The sequence below is a fragment of the Anopheles nili genome, chromosome 3 (assembly GCF_943737925.1).
Source record: "Anopheles nili chromosome 3, idAnoNiliSN_F5_01, whole genome shotgun sequence".
NCBI lineage: Eukaryota > Metazoa > Arthropoda > Insecta > Diptera > Culicidae > Anopheles > Anopheles nili.
Window position 1 is genome coordinate 73,800,132 of NC_071292.1, and position 14,250 is coordinate 73,814,381.

The 14,250-nt window shown below is 48.1% G+C and overlaps 1 protein-coding gene across 1 annotated transcript in view; it reads left to right on the top strand.

Annotated features, from left to right (window-relative positions):
- Positions 1-14,250, top strand: part of LOC128725049 (peroxidasin) — a 30,755-nt gene that overhangs the window by 11,827 nt on the left and 4,678 nt on the right. Inside the window, exons 4-9 of the mRNA XM_053818768.1 lie at positions 1,251-1,489; positions 2,329-2,715; positions 2,785-2,970; positions 4,595-4,762; positions 12,959-13,162; positions 13,432-13,604. Of these exons, the coding sequence (XP_053674743.1) occupies positions 1,251-1,489; positions 2,329-2,715; positions 2,785-2,970; positions 4,595-4,762; positions 12,959-13,162; positions 13,432-13,604 (1,357 nt within the window). The remainder of the gene's footprint in view (positions 1-1,250; positions 1,490-2,328; positions 2,716-2,784; positions 2,971-4,594; positions 4,763-12,958; positions 13,163-13,431; positions 13,605-14,250) is intronic.

The window sequence follows — 14,250 nt, forward strand, 5'->3', positions numbered from 1 at the left end:
ACAACATCGCCGGATGGAGGCAGCATGAAAAATTGTTCTCAACTTTACCGTAGCCATGCTTCCTTCAAAAGGTGTGCCTTACATCCTGTCAGGTCTGGGGATGAAATTAAATGAGCAAATACATACACATACACTCACGAAGCTAGTAAAGGATGTTCGCTGTAAAGACGGAAGGCTGACAACGTCCAAGAAACAACGCTCCACAAGCGACGGCAAGGAATCCGGAAAAGATGAAAAACACCAGCGATGGAAGGCTTCCTGCAGCGATGAGATTTTCTCTACCATTCGCTTTGCTTTTCTTACCATTTGTAGTTCCAACCGTACAAGGCACGGGTCGGATGGAGCACGGCATTTGTGTGACCCTTGCTCCCGGCAAGCCATCTTGATAGGGTGGAGAAATCTCCGTCGAGAGGCAATGGTGTGCAATTAAAAACAAACACACCCCTACCACCACTCGGCAAGGTTCACCGGTGGCGTGGAATGGGGAAGAAAAAAAGGACGGGGGAAAGCATATTTACACTCTGCTGATATTTGCTTCGCTTCGTTCCGTTACCATTTTCCGATCGTTTCGCACATCCATACTACTCGTGCCTTACTGTCTTTTTCGTGGCGTTTTTGTGTCACAATGCAAACAAATCGCACCGTTCGAGCATGACGTAAAGGTTTTTTTCCTTATTCAACTATAACTTGAAATGTAGAAATAATCGACACTAATCGACGTAGTGTTTACCACAGGCTAAAGTTCAACACAATTCGTTTGATGTATGGCTCATGTAGAGCTCATATTTCCTTGTACTACCATGTGCTTTAGTGTGCTGAAACTGAAAAAGGGCAATAAATGAACTGCATTTACCACAGCCCCTAGCCTACCTCTTCATAATTATCCACTAGAGTCCTCTTCATGCTCTTTTCCTGCTTCATGTCTTATTCTCAAAAATAACAATAACGTCATCAGTTCGTCACCATTAACGCTTGATTGGGGTACGCATTGATTTCTCCACAAAATTTGCACTATTGTGCAACGTTATCCCGTAATGACAGCAGATTGATGCTTGGTGAGATGTTTATTTTCATTCGCCACTAAAACGGGCAAAAATATGACAGCAAACAACAAGGTTGATTGCACCGGCAATGGTCGAGAACTGAATTGCAATAGCAGCGGGCCGATAAACCTGACCGTACCATTGCTCGTCCCTGTACGAGCTCTTCCACTCCATCCAAATGTTCATCGTTCTCTGGCACTTTCCCAGGTATTTGCACGGCAACCAAATCAGACACATTCCGGAGGGAAGCTTCGAGCGGTTACCGTCCCTGCGGCGGCTTCGGCTCGACGACAACGCGCTGGAGTGCGACTGCTCGCTCCTTTGGTTTGCTCAGGCGATGCAGCAACCGAACCGGAAGTCCCTGGTGGCCGGTGCAAACTGCGCTACGCCAGCCGCACTCGAGGGCCAACCAATTAGCTCGATTACGGAGGAGGATTTCCACTGCGGTGAGTTTCAGGGAGGATAGATCCGTTCAGTGGAGCTTTTTACGAAAAATAGTCCTTTGCTGTTTCTGCCATTTTCAACTCGCAAAAATCCCTCGTTAGACAGTCAGTTTATACCAGAGGGTTTATTGTTCTGTTATTTCTAAGAAACTTGTAAATATGAGTATCCATTACTAAAAGCGAACGTTCAATCTTGACGAAAATAGATTACTAAGACACATTCAATAGGCAGTGATGTGCGCAATTCCCGTGTATCTGCAAATGCTACTCGTTTCGGAGAAAATACTTTTGTTATTCACTTTAAGTTTGCTAAATGGTTAGCCATTTTTTAACATACTTATTGCTTTCTAATTGACAACAAACAACGATTCTTCGAAAGTTCTCTTTTCTCTCCCATAACTTCCCAGCCATTTACAGCTACTATTTAAAGCCAGCTTGATCCTGACGGCAGTCCCTGGCAATGCTGGTTTCATCAGCTATGTTTTTCAACGTAGAAACATGCATAAGCCGCTACGTTGACCACCTCGACCGAAAGAACACTCTGCTAGAGCTCCATTAGTTGCGCTCACTTTCGGGCGCCATCTTTCCCGCGATGCGATGATATCATTTCATTTTCAAACCCGATCCCCTAAATCCGATTAGACCGCTAGATCCCGCAATTTAAAGCCAGAAACATCCCCCCTGTGTCCTCGGCACGAATAAAAATTGAAACCCTGCTTGAGGCTTCGGCACGGTTTTCCGGGACAGATTTTAGTACCGCCATTTCGGACGTCCGACCCATGCCAGTGTCATCCCTGAGCCCTAATTTGCTCCGATTTTGCATTTCGTTCCGTACCCCACAGCGAAACCGGAAATTGTCACCCAACCGAGGGACATCGAGATAAGCTTCGGGCAGACGGCTGTGTTCAGCTGCAAAACGTCGGGTGACCCCAAGCCGGAAATTGTGTGGCTGCTGGACGAGGTCCGGATCCGCCCGGACACGGACGGTCGCATCACGGTGCTTCCGGACGGGTCGTTACGCATCGACGAAACGGTACCGGCCGACGCCGGCCAATACACGTGCACCGCCCGGAACGGCCTCGGAGAGACGCGATCCCGCACGGCACACCTAGCCGTCAACGACGACGTGGTCGAAAGCGAAGCCGAGGCTCCCAAGTTTCTGCGTACACCCACGGATCTCCTGGACCTGTTCGAAGGTGATCCGATCATGCTGGACTGCATCGTCACCGGTAGGTAGCTCCCACTCCGACTCGGTGCAATTAGGAAGGCCCCCTTTCGATCGTTTGACCCTCTCGCAGGTGCCCCAACGCCGAGCATTCTGTGGCGGTTCAACAACGAAAACATCCAGAACGGACGCGTCAAGCTGTTTGGCAACGGCTCGCTGATCCTGCCGATGGCGACGCTTGATGACGGCGGGATCTACACCTGCTGTGCCGGGAACGCACTCGGCAACATATCGGTGAATGTGACGGTTGTGGTGAGCGGTAAGTGGGAGTCCTGTTCTTACGCCCCTGGGATGTGAAGCGTCCGTTCTCAGCGTCCCAATAGCTGCGGTAAAGCCGCGACATTGATCTAATGCTGGCTTCGTGAGAATCCAGCGAAGAGTTTTGCGTACTTCCCGGGCTTGGATGTGTCCGCATCGATACGATGTCCTACTATATTCCCTACTGGACGAATGGTGGAATCGCTTTCAAGTGGGATAATCACGTTACAAAGGCAACTTTTGAAGCGGGATGGTGCAGTTAGCACTTTCTGTACAAAATAACATACACCTCGTGGACGGTGGTGACGGAAAGCTGGCATGATGCTTCCGGTGTGGCAGCACCAACCGCTTCGTGGCTGGCCGCGCGAACCAGTCACTAGCAGGCTGGGCGCGTTCGATGTTAAACTAGGCGTGCAAGACGTCTTGTGCTCGATTAAACAAATGTCTACCGCAAGTGTGTTTGCGTGTGGACGTGTAGGTGTTTTGCGGGAAGGCGAGCTGGTGGTTTTGGCTCGGCACCATTACGCCTCTGAAGGTTTCCGTAGCGCGGAAAGCTCGCTGAACTTTTTTGTCCGCCAACCGGGTTGCTGAGTTTAGTGTGCCAGGCGTGCGAGGATACGAGTACTGTGTTCACGACAATATTCAAGCACACGGGTGGAGCTTAAAGGTATCGTGTTTCTGCCGCCTTGGATGCCGAGCACGCCGTCGTTGGACCGGCATTCTGGAGGAGTTTCGTCGAGCCACCTTTTTGCCGACGCGTTCCGTTTGCGAATGCAAATGAACCAAATCCGTCGAAGGAATGAGTTCGAGCCGAACGGGTGTCGTCAGGCGGCCATTTTTTGTACGAGTGCTCTTGCACACAGTTACGTTCTATAAATAGCATTCGAAGTGGGTTGTGCCGGTTCTCTAAAGAATTCTCACTAATGATTCATACTTGTTTGTTTCCGTTCATTGCCATCACATGGCCATAGTGATGGAACCAGCAAATTTGAAAGGTGTTAAAAACTCGAGGAAAATAAAAAGAACATCCCAAAGCATGCCTTGAAGCTCGTTGCGTTGATTGAAACAGACTAAGCAGTTATAATTTAACTTTTGAGTCTGAGGTTTTGAGTTTGAGGTTATATTCTTCTATCCGGCTGCAACAATAAGGACATATTGTTAATAATTTTGAAATCAAGCTTACTTCAATTTTACCCGAGATGAGATGTTTTTAAGTAAGAATGTTTGCTTAAACAGTGAAAACACCTTTCTTGCCCAGCGGAACATACTACGAGCAAACTTTGTAAAGCACCAGTGTTGTTTTATCATCTCGCATCAAAGGTTCCAAATTAATCAGACGAATCTAAACAAATCGCCTGATGTAGGCCAGGGTTCCGCTTTTAAAGCCGCCACTTATCAGCATGCAAGCTTGTGCCTGTGCATAAATTACTAACCCCGGGGAGCGAGTCGGGAAAACACTTGCCGACCCTTGACACCGATCTGCGCTTGTTAATTGCTTCCGCATTCTTGCTGAAACAGAAACGCTACCGTCTCACAAGCTCCGCTACTTCCCAAGCCTGTCTTCCCATACGCCAAATGATTCCCCGTTCCCGGTATGCTAATGTAACCGTTTTTGCTAACACCAGCCCGACCGCATGCATCCGCAGCATCTCTACCGGCGGCATCCGCAGCGCCCCCGGTCACGACCACCGTGTCACCGCCAAGCAGCGCCACCCCGCTTTCGAAACCCTCTCCAAAGCCTACCGAGCTGAGCAATACCGTTCCGGTGGACTCCAATACGGGCGAACCCGAAGGTAAGTTGTAGGGAATAGTTGGGTTAAGCTGTTTCAAGAAATTGCCTCACGTGGGGATGGGATGTGATTTACCTTGGGCAGTACAAACTGTCAACGGTTTTCCATTCGATAATTTTATTTGTTTTCGCTACATACTTTTGCGTTTGGTTTGTTTGAAATTCTGTTAAAATAAACCACAACAAAACGAGCGTTCAGTTGCATAGATTCACTCTCACACTGCACTGTTTTGCTAGCATGTCGAACGTTTGAATGACAACTCCACTGAAATGGTCGATGCAGCTGTCTCTGAAAATGTTTACCGAATCCAGCAAATATGCATCCACCATCCAACCGTTTGTATGTCCAAACAGCCATGCAATTTCCCCGAACTATGTACACCAACAAAAAAGAGCACACAAACAGGGGACATCAAGTGCCAGCATTACATGTGCTGGTTCTGTTTGAGAACACTCCTAAATTGTCGACTGATAGGGGGTGGTTTTTTTTATTCTTCTGCTACCCGTGTCCTTCACCCAGCATCCAGTCGATGCCCTCTGGGAGGACTCTGCCCAGCGCTGGACCACACATGGTTTACCGACTGTTTGATGAGCTGTCACTAAATCCATTTCTGGATGGGTTTTTGTGGTCAAATCGATTCCCTCCTGGGGCCGAGAAAATCAGAATATCTTCTCCCTTGGCTGGTTTGCTCGCCCCCAATTGCTATGGTTTCGTTTTTTGGCACAGTAGTAACCTGAGCCCAACCACAGCCGACAGTTGATTTGCATGTTGATTCGCCGTTCCTTCCCTTCCATCGGTATGATTAATATGCGAGCGGTTTGGCATCTAGAGGACATCTCCGAACGGCAGTCCTCCCGGGGGCAATGAACGTATTCCTTCTTCTCGCGTAGCATGCATCCTGAGGAGCGTAATTTATGCTCCAGCGGATAACGCGTGATTGATGGTTGCTGACGGAGATGTTTATGATGTGTCACGTATGCTCTCCTGTTGGTGGTTTGTCACGGCGCGACAACAAAATGTAAAGCGGCTGATCTGACCGATTGCGATTGATCGGTCGGCCAAAAAGGCGAGTAGGAGGGCGAAATATTGTGAATGCCTGCAATGCCAGTTCCAAGACCAGCCTAACATTAATTAATTGTTCAAAATTGTTTGCTGTTGTGTGGAGCGAAGCTGAACTTTGTGTTATTATTTAAAACTAATACGAAATAGAAAGCAGACAAATTATTATGCATGCGCATTAGAAATTTTATTGATTTTACAGGTCCCATAAAGAATATTTAATTTGTTTTTTGTATTAAAATATAGTTTACTATCCCTAAACGAAATGCCTTAACAAACGTTCTCCCTTTGCTTATATGCTAACACGTAACGGTGCCTTTAACGATCATTTTCCGAGCACTTCATTTAATATTCTACGCTGCCTTGTTTGCCATATTCGCAAACTAGTCACAAATTTTCATTTCCCTACTCTCGATGTACCGTGTCATTAAATATTTCTCAGCAACTAGTGAGCACCGACTGGCCGGGCATTTTCGTAAATTTATCGCAGCACTAACGTGAGGTATCGAGGGCATTCGGAAAACACGCGAACCATTCGATTGATCCCTACGGCGATGCTGTTTACATGCATCCAACAAGACCCATCGGCGAATACACCGGAGAAGGCTGTAAGCTAGCCACTGCTAGAACCAGCTGCAAATGCTGTTAGATAATTTACGATCGTGGCCTGCCGTACGCCGCAATCGATATTTAATTAAATGCAGCTTCATCAACCGATGATGTCCGCTGCAACGTTCAATGCTGGTCAAATGTTGGGATGCACTTCATGAGAACACCGTGCCGCCATAGCGTATTTCTTGTAGAATCGTTTTTCCGGCGGGTACACGGTGTAAATGTTTGCTTTCTCTCGAAATAAAAGCACGCTGCGTGGATGGCGCAATGGTGGTTTGTTGCGGAATCAGCCCGTTTCGAACTGGTTTACATTATTCGGGATGCCATTTTGTGAACGAGACGTGTACGAGTTGACGGAAACGCCCAATGTATGAGCCTAGCAGTGTGTTGCAATTTGTTCTGTATATGTTGTTTTGATTTGTTCTTCACGCTTAAAGTTATTAAGGACGTACCCGGTCCGGAAAATAAAAACTCATAAAAACAAGCGGAAAATGGCAATTATGTTTCGCGAGGGTGAAAAACTCGTTTCATCACTGATGTTATTTGTTGTCCCTGGCGATGATGATGCCGGTGACGATGAAAAACATCTCGATGAAGACCAGTGGCGCTTGAATTTATGCAAATAAAAAATGGCGAATTAGCTACAGGAACCGGACAGGAACAGCGAAAAGCGACCGATAAACATCTCCGATGCCTCAGGTCGTTATACGCACAGCAAACACCGCTACGAAACGGCATCGAACCACGGCCGGCAGAAGATCGACATCATCATCAATGCCTTTTTTCCATGCTCCTAGCAAAATAGTAGCAAAAAAGGTACGCAAAAAAGCATCTTTTTCTGTTCCCGGATGAAAATGGACACTTCCCGTAAAAAAGGACACAAAAACATAGACTATGACAGCTGCGAGCGTGACACGTCCGGCGGATCGGTGTCCAGCCGGCGACGGCATATAAACGAAACAGGCCCGCAGGCTCCCGGCGGACATCGGTTTCGGTTCGAAACCTGACGCATCCATTATCGAGGGTTTAATCAACGATCCAGTGGATAAACAGATTGTCACTCTTCCGGCTCGGGAAACCATCGCCACGGGACGGCACTGGAGGGTTTTTTTTGGTCATCGTCCCACTCGCAACGTTTGGCAATGGTGACACGGCACCTTGTCCAATAACCGACCATGATTAGAGCCGACATGGATCGGGATTACGTAGCGATTCTCGCACCAAAAGGAAAGTACATACCGGTTTTCTCCACCTGACAGAAGAAAAGAACTATAACCGTAACCGAAATCGTACTGCCGAACCATAACAATCCGGACGTAAGGATATCGTTTGTCGCTTGAAACTTCCCTTTTTTCCTGCCATCAGATTTATTCTTCCTGAAAGCAAAAAGTATTGCGAAATACTAGCATATGCGGCTTCACAATGGGTAGACAGATGGCTTGCATGGTGATGGAAACTTGCCAGCGTGACGCTGATTAGCACTCTACGATATCGAGGAGAACTGGACAAATGGTTAGAAATAGGAATCGGAAAGAGAAATACATCAGTATCACAAGGAACCTGGACGATTCCTATCTGTCATTTACCGACAGCCGAACACCGGAAATGTAAACCATCAGTTCAGCTAAACAAACGTTGGTTGAGGCTTAGTCGTACACTAGAATGCTGTGGAGTCGATCTTGGACTCGATATCGAACGCCCCCAATTATGACGTCGAGCCCTGGAATTCAATTCCACAGCCTCCTTCGGTTGCACCGATCACATCCGTTTGGTGTTCGGGCTTAGTTTAATGATATCTTCAGGCACGTGCACCGGGCACCGAAATTGCTCGAAACCGATTGGCGTCGCGCAGTTGGATGCCTGATCCGGCAAGGACGATGACTCCAGGGATGGCTCTGCGACGATACGCCCCAAAATCTAGTGACATGAGACGGTCGCTTTTCCGGCGCTCGTTGTTAGTCGTCAGTCGTTCTTTTCTCCATGCTCTTTGGGTATGCGTACGCTGTTTGATACCCGATAATCAGATTGACAAATTTCACGCACCACTGGCGTCGATCTCCCGGCGAAGTTTCACCTTGCCAAGATAGTGACTGGCAGTCGCATTCCTTTGCCAACTAGCACCCTGGAATACTACTCGGTGCGTGATGAAAGATGCGATTTGAATTTCAAATTGCGATATCGCCGGCATATCGCACACCCGAACCGAGCTGTCGAAGCACCACTTGAGCTCATCAGTAATGGGAACGGGTACAAATGGAGCCAGCAAAGGGATGCGCGATACAGTGAGAAGGAGCAAAAAATAGGGTGCGAAAGAACCCTCTCGTTGCCATAGTTTTCTTTCGTTTGCCAAAGGGAAGCTGCACCACCACACATGCACAGCGAATCGAACGGCGAAAGATCCTGGATCCCGGATGTGTGCGGATGGTGTCGGAAAATGGCGATTGGCAAGGGAGAATCGGAAAGATGGCTGCCGTTCATTCACGAGACCGTCCCTCGGGCGATCGATCGGGAACGCAAATTGTCGGCTCTCTGTTGGCCCTGTACGAGCCAGCACGGCACGTCCGCCGAAATTACCGTTTGATTGTGATTTGTAATGAATGGAATGTAATTTTATTTCCGATTCGTTCCATTCTCGGGAAGGAAGCTAGTTCGTCTTTGTCAAACATTCCTTCCCCACGGTCGTGATTGACACGTCCGAGTTAGGGAAGGGCATCGGCTCGATAGAGCTACGGATATTTGGTTGGCCTCGAAGTGCTGGAAATTGAATTAGTGAATCTGAAAAATTGGATCGGAGATGTTGCCGAGCAGTGAGATTTTAAGAAGATCTCTTTCTCATAGATTTTTGCAATCGTGTGGGTAATGATTTCCTCACGACATCATCGTTAATTTTACTGACGATTCTGAATCAATGCGAGTGTTTAGATTTTGCAGAACCTGAGAAAGCTTTTCAAATCATGAAAGCAAAATAAAGCTCTTGGGAATGGAACGAAGCTATATTTGGGACTGTAAAATATTACGTATACTTTTATGATTGTCAATCTTTCATCATTGCAATGATACCACAACATACGCAAACATAAACTACAACCACAAAAAAAAACATAAAATATAACAAAACCAGTTAAATATTTACATCCTCATGAAATCGATACTTTATTTTCCCGGCAATATTCGGAAAATTCGTTAATATCGTTAAACAACTCATAACAATCCGAGGTATACGTAAAACATACATGCCCAATAAAAAAAGTGATCGAAGTATCGGCCCTCAGTGGAGGTAGAAAGGATACAATAACTTGCACATCGCGAAATGTCTCTACAAAACCAATTACCCCGTTCAGTCGGTTGATGGGATTGTTTCCAGTGTAATCGGATCGAGAAGAATGAGAAAGCGAGATCTTGGCGTTTGGACGATCGTCCTTCTCGACGGCACGACACTCTAATTCAATAAGCGCGAGGGAATAAAAATATATGTATATAACTGGAGAACGACAGATCGAAGCAACATCGCGCCGGAACGCGTCAAGCGGAAACCGGCATGCAATATTCATTTCATCTTCCCGATATCAACCACCGGTCGTACAGTTAAATGGATCCAATCAAATTATCTTCCACCTTGTCGTGCCGTTTAATTTCATTCCCAACCCTATCGCGTTTGGGATGGCACAGGACAACCATATTGTCGGTGGGCACGTCTTGTCGGACCTTGGGAAAACCAGACGAGAAACACCTGCACTGCTGGATGCTGTTGTGGACGTCGCCTGAAAGGTCAGTTGGCACTTTAAACCGTTGTTCGTGCCTTCGACTGCGCGAGCACGTATTAGATGCATAATTTACAACCACGGCAGCATGCTTGACGACTGGCTGGCAATGTAGACGTTGGCGCGTCCCGCTGTCACGTTTCGGGGAAGTTAGTTCGCCGACAGCAACTTTGGCCACCAAAGCAAGGACTTCCGCCGAATTCAGGCTGCTCCATGGGGGTGATTGTTTCATGTCAGCGGTTACAGGACGTTCTTTTTTCCCCTCCAAGACTTTCTTTATTCAATCGAGAACTTTTACCTTCCAAAGTGTATTCCGTACGGCACGTGCGATCGCTTTTGAGGCCTGCTTAGTAGGCCTTGAAGAATGGAAACCCATAAAGAATATGGCAACTTTGCATATTCATTCGTCTGGATGAAAAGTTTAACAGCTTCATCGTACGACCCACGACGACACGACCTTGCGTGGGTGTAAAGCATACGAACACGTGCCGGTGTCCTGTTTGAGACTCTGCATTCACACTCGAGGCGCTGATTTTGGCTTTTGAGTTACTTGTTGCGTCCTGTGACACTTCCCACGCTGCCGGTCGGCGTTTAATCGCGAAGATATGGAGCAAAAAAGTGTGATTCGAACGATGGATTGAAAACGCCTTACAGTTGGCGGCTGGAACATGCGGCATGCGTCGTTGGCAGATAAAAGTGCTCGACTTTTTTATGTTTTTCTTTCTTCGTAAGTCCCATAACACCCTCCGTCTCGCTGTGTCAGCTTTCCGTACAGATGGAGGTGCATTATCTCGAAAACTTTTCAATTTATCGAGCAGTGCGGTGTCTCTTTTCAGCGCCCTCCAAATTTTCCATTACAAAAGATAAACCAAAAAAAAGAGGATGGAAACAAAACACAAACGTCACGTCACGTGAATGTCATGTGTGCGGAAGAAACCGGCGGGAAATAAAATGAGATTTCCTAAAAGCTTCCTCCTTGCCCGTGTGCTCAGACTGTTTGCTTTGGAAATGCTGTTGTGTGTCTCATTTTTTTTTTTATTTTGCTTCCACCTCCAGCTGCTGCGTTCCATTTATTGCTGATCCCCTCTCTACGCTGGCAGCGCCTTCGGTCGGTGGATGGAAAAATGCACACCAATAAATCTGTAAACGCCGTCCAGAAGCACTTTCCACTAGCCATGCGCTAGAAAGACGTCCCACTCATAACGGGATGGTGCCGTACGGTTTGGATATTTTTACCAACCCCCGTGCCTTGCTTACGGGACACGTTCCGAAGCGAACACTCGGTGTTCGGAAAAATGCATTTCACCCCAAACCCGAGAACTGGCCCCTCTCCCTTAAGCACGTTCTGTCCCGTTTTATGGTCAGCGCACCGGTGCACAGGACACCCGCAGATAAACCCATTTCTATTTCTCATAAATTCGAAATCGAAGCCATACACCGTCGGCAAAAGCACATCCTGCCCGGGATCCTTTGCGCCACCACGCCGACGTTCTACCGCCGATGTGCCGGCAATAAACCGGAGTTCCGAATCGAATACCGAAAATACGAAGCCACGGGTGGACACCGAGAGTTGGCTTCCCGGGACCTCACACCGGTGTTTGGACGCCTGTCCTGGAGAAAGTGGCCGGATTACCGTGCTGGTTAGTCAAGCGCATGGTGCCATGGCAACTTTGTGGGGGCTGAAGCATCGAACCAAAGACGGAGCCCACACATGGTGTCATCATGGGGCGGATAATCGGAAGCCCCTGCGCATGGGATGGGCTGGGAGCTTTGATCCAAGTTTGCCCCAGGATGGTGGTTCGGCTTACACAAAGACCCGCTGCACTCCTGTTGCTCCGTGCATTTGGCTACCGATCCATTCCAGAGACCCCTGCTTGCTCTCTGTCCCACGCTGACCATCCTTCGAGAGCAGTCAGGGACATATTAAATTTTTAAAAGCAGCAGGAGCAGCCCACGGCGAGGATGCTAGATAAGGGAAGCAAGCAAAAAAAAGGCACGCCAGACAATAAATAATAACCCGGGCCGTGTCCGGTGCTTCGCTATCTTAATCCAATCTCGATAGGAGTGAGTAGGAGACGTGCTGGAGCATTGTTTCGGGCAGATGGAACGAATGCCGGCTTGAAGATGAGCCCTGGTCTGGACGTTTCTAGGCAACATTGTGCAGTTATTTCGGGAAAATAATGCCCGCTCCATTAAACCACCCCCAACCGCCATTGCTTTAGGGGGGGGGGGGGGGGAGAAAGGCGTACTTAGGTTGGACAAATGGTATCGAATTTGGTCGCAGAAAGCTGAAGTTTTCATTTCGGGAAAAACTACCCCCGCACGTGGGTTGGAAAAGTGAGTTGTGTATTTTCCTAGCCGTACTATTTTGGTTGGCCACTAGTCGATGTCTTTTCGAGCTTGTGTGCGGTAAGGTCCGAAAAACTCGACCGGATAAAACCGAGAACAGTTTCCTCAAAACCAAAAAGCTTCTCCAACACGTGCAAAAAATAGAGGATGTGCATCCACATCCGGATAGAGCTTCCGTTTCCTCCCGGGAAGCAGTCAGGCACTGTTGCATGTCCATCGGATCGACCAGCCGCAATTGCAAAACATATTTCGATGCCACTATTGCCCCAATCCAACCCAAACCACTCGCATATCTCTGTTTATCTGCGTACCATCTTGACCACCACCGGTGCATCCTTCCGCATGGGCTTTCCTTTTGTTCTTATCGTACTCGAATTTACGTTTTGTTTTGCGTTTTTCCTCACTTCTTCTTCCATAGCTCCCCCTCGGATTGTGTTGGGTCCGGAAAATCAGAACGTTAAAATCGGCTCCACACTGACGCTGGAGTGCGAAGCGGACGGCAACCCACTGCCGCACATCTGGTGGAAAAAGGATGGCCTTCCGGTGAACGAAACGAGCCAGGTGTACTTCAGTGACGATGCGATCGAGCTCACCATCGACCACGCGCAGGAATCCGACTCAGGTAAGAAGTGCCACCTGATTCGGCCTCAATCAACAGCCGTACCAGCCTTCGTACCGGGTTGAACCGCGACAGCTTCGCCTCTACACCGATGTGTTACTGATGTAATCTGTTGCTGGATCGCACCAAATTTGGGGATGGAAACGAGAAGGCACGAAAAAAAAAAGAAGAGGACCGCTCCGGTGGGAAAGCTGGGCAATCTTTAATTGATCTAAACTCTCGCACTCGCGGCGTGTCGGGGTTGTTTCCTTCTTTTTTTTCTTCCCTCATAGGTACGTACGTGTGTGTGGCTGAGAACGAGCTGGGTATCGCCGAGGTCGAGGCAGAAGTGCTCGTCATCAACGTCGGTCCGCCGCGGTTCCTGTTCGAACCGTACGATCTGGACGCCATCGAGGGCACTACCGTCGAGATGCCGTGCAAGGCAGAGAACGACGATATCCTGCAGGTAAGGTTCCCACCCGGGCGTTCATGGGCGGTTTTCTTTCAACTAGTGCGCTACTGATAGCCGTGGAGTTCCGAGTTAGGTGTTGGCGTACGTTAAAATAAAAGCGAATGGATTGCCACCGCAGGGTGGTGGCGTGAATAGGAGAAACCCGCCAGGATCTACGGTGTAATGCATTTAGGTGAGCTGGTATGCTTCAGCACACCAGACTGCAGGAGATGAGATGGATTCGGAAATTACTTCAAACGAGCGGACAGGTGCACTCGGGCAAATGTTAGATCGAGGTGGAAGCGCATTCTGCTGCCGTCGAACTAATTACACATTTTCACGCAAGAGTTGCTTGTGACGGCATCAAAGAACGCGTGCCCACCGTGGGGTTAATGTGCTTTTAGAAAGCGACCGCATGGCTGCGTTCCATGACGGACGGTTGATGGGAAAACTTCGTAGCAGACGGTCGCTGCCGAGCTGTCGACGAACGGAATTAAAATAATCAGTAAAAGCGTGCACAAAACTACCGAGTGGAAATGGTACGAATGGTGATTTAATGCATGCATGCTGATGCGAAAAGCCATTGTATATTCTGACAGCCGATGGAATTTGTGTTGGGAATCAGCACCTAGGATTAAAGTAGACTCACTTGTCAACCACA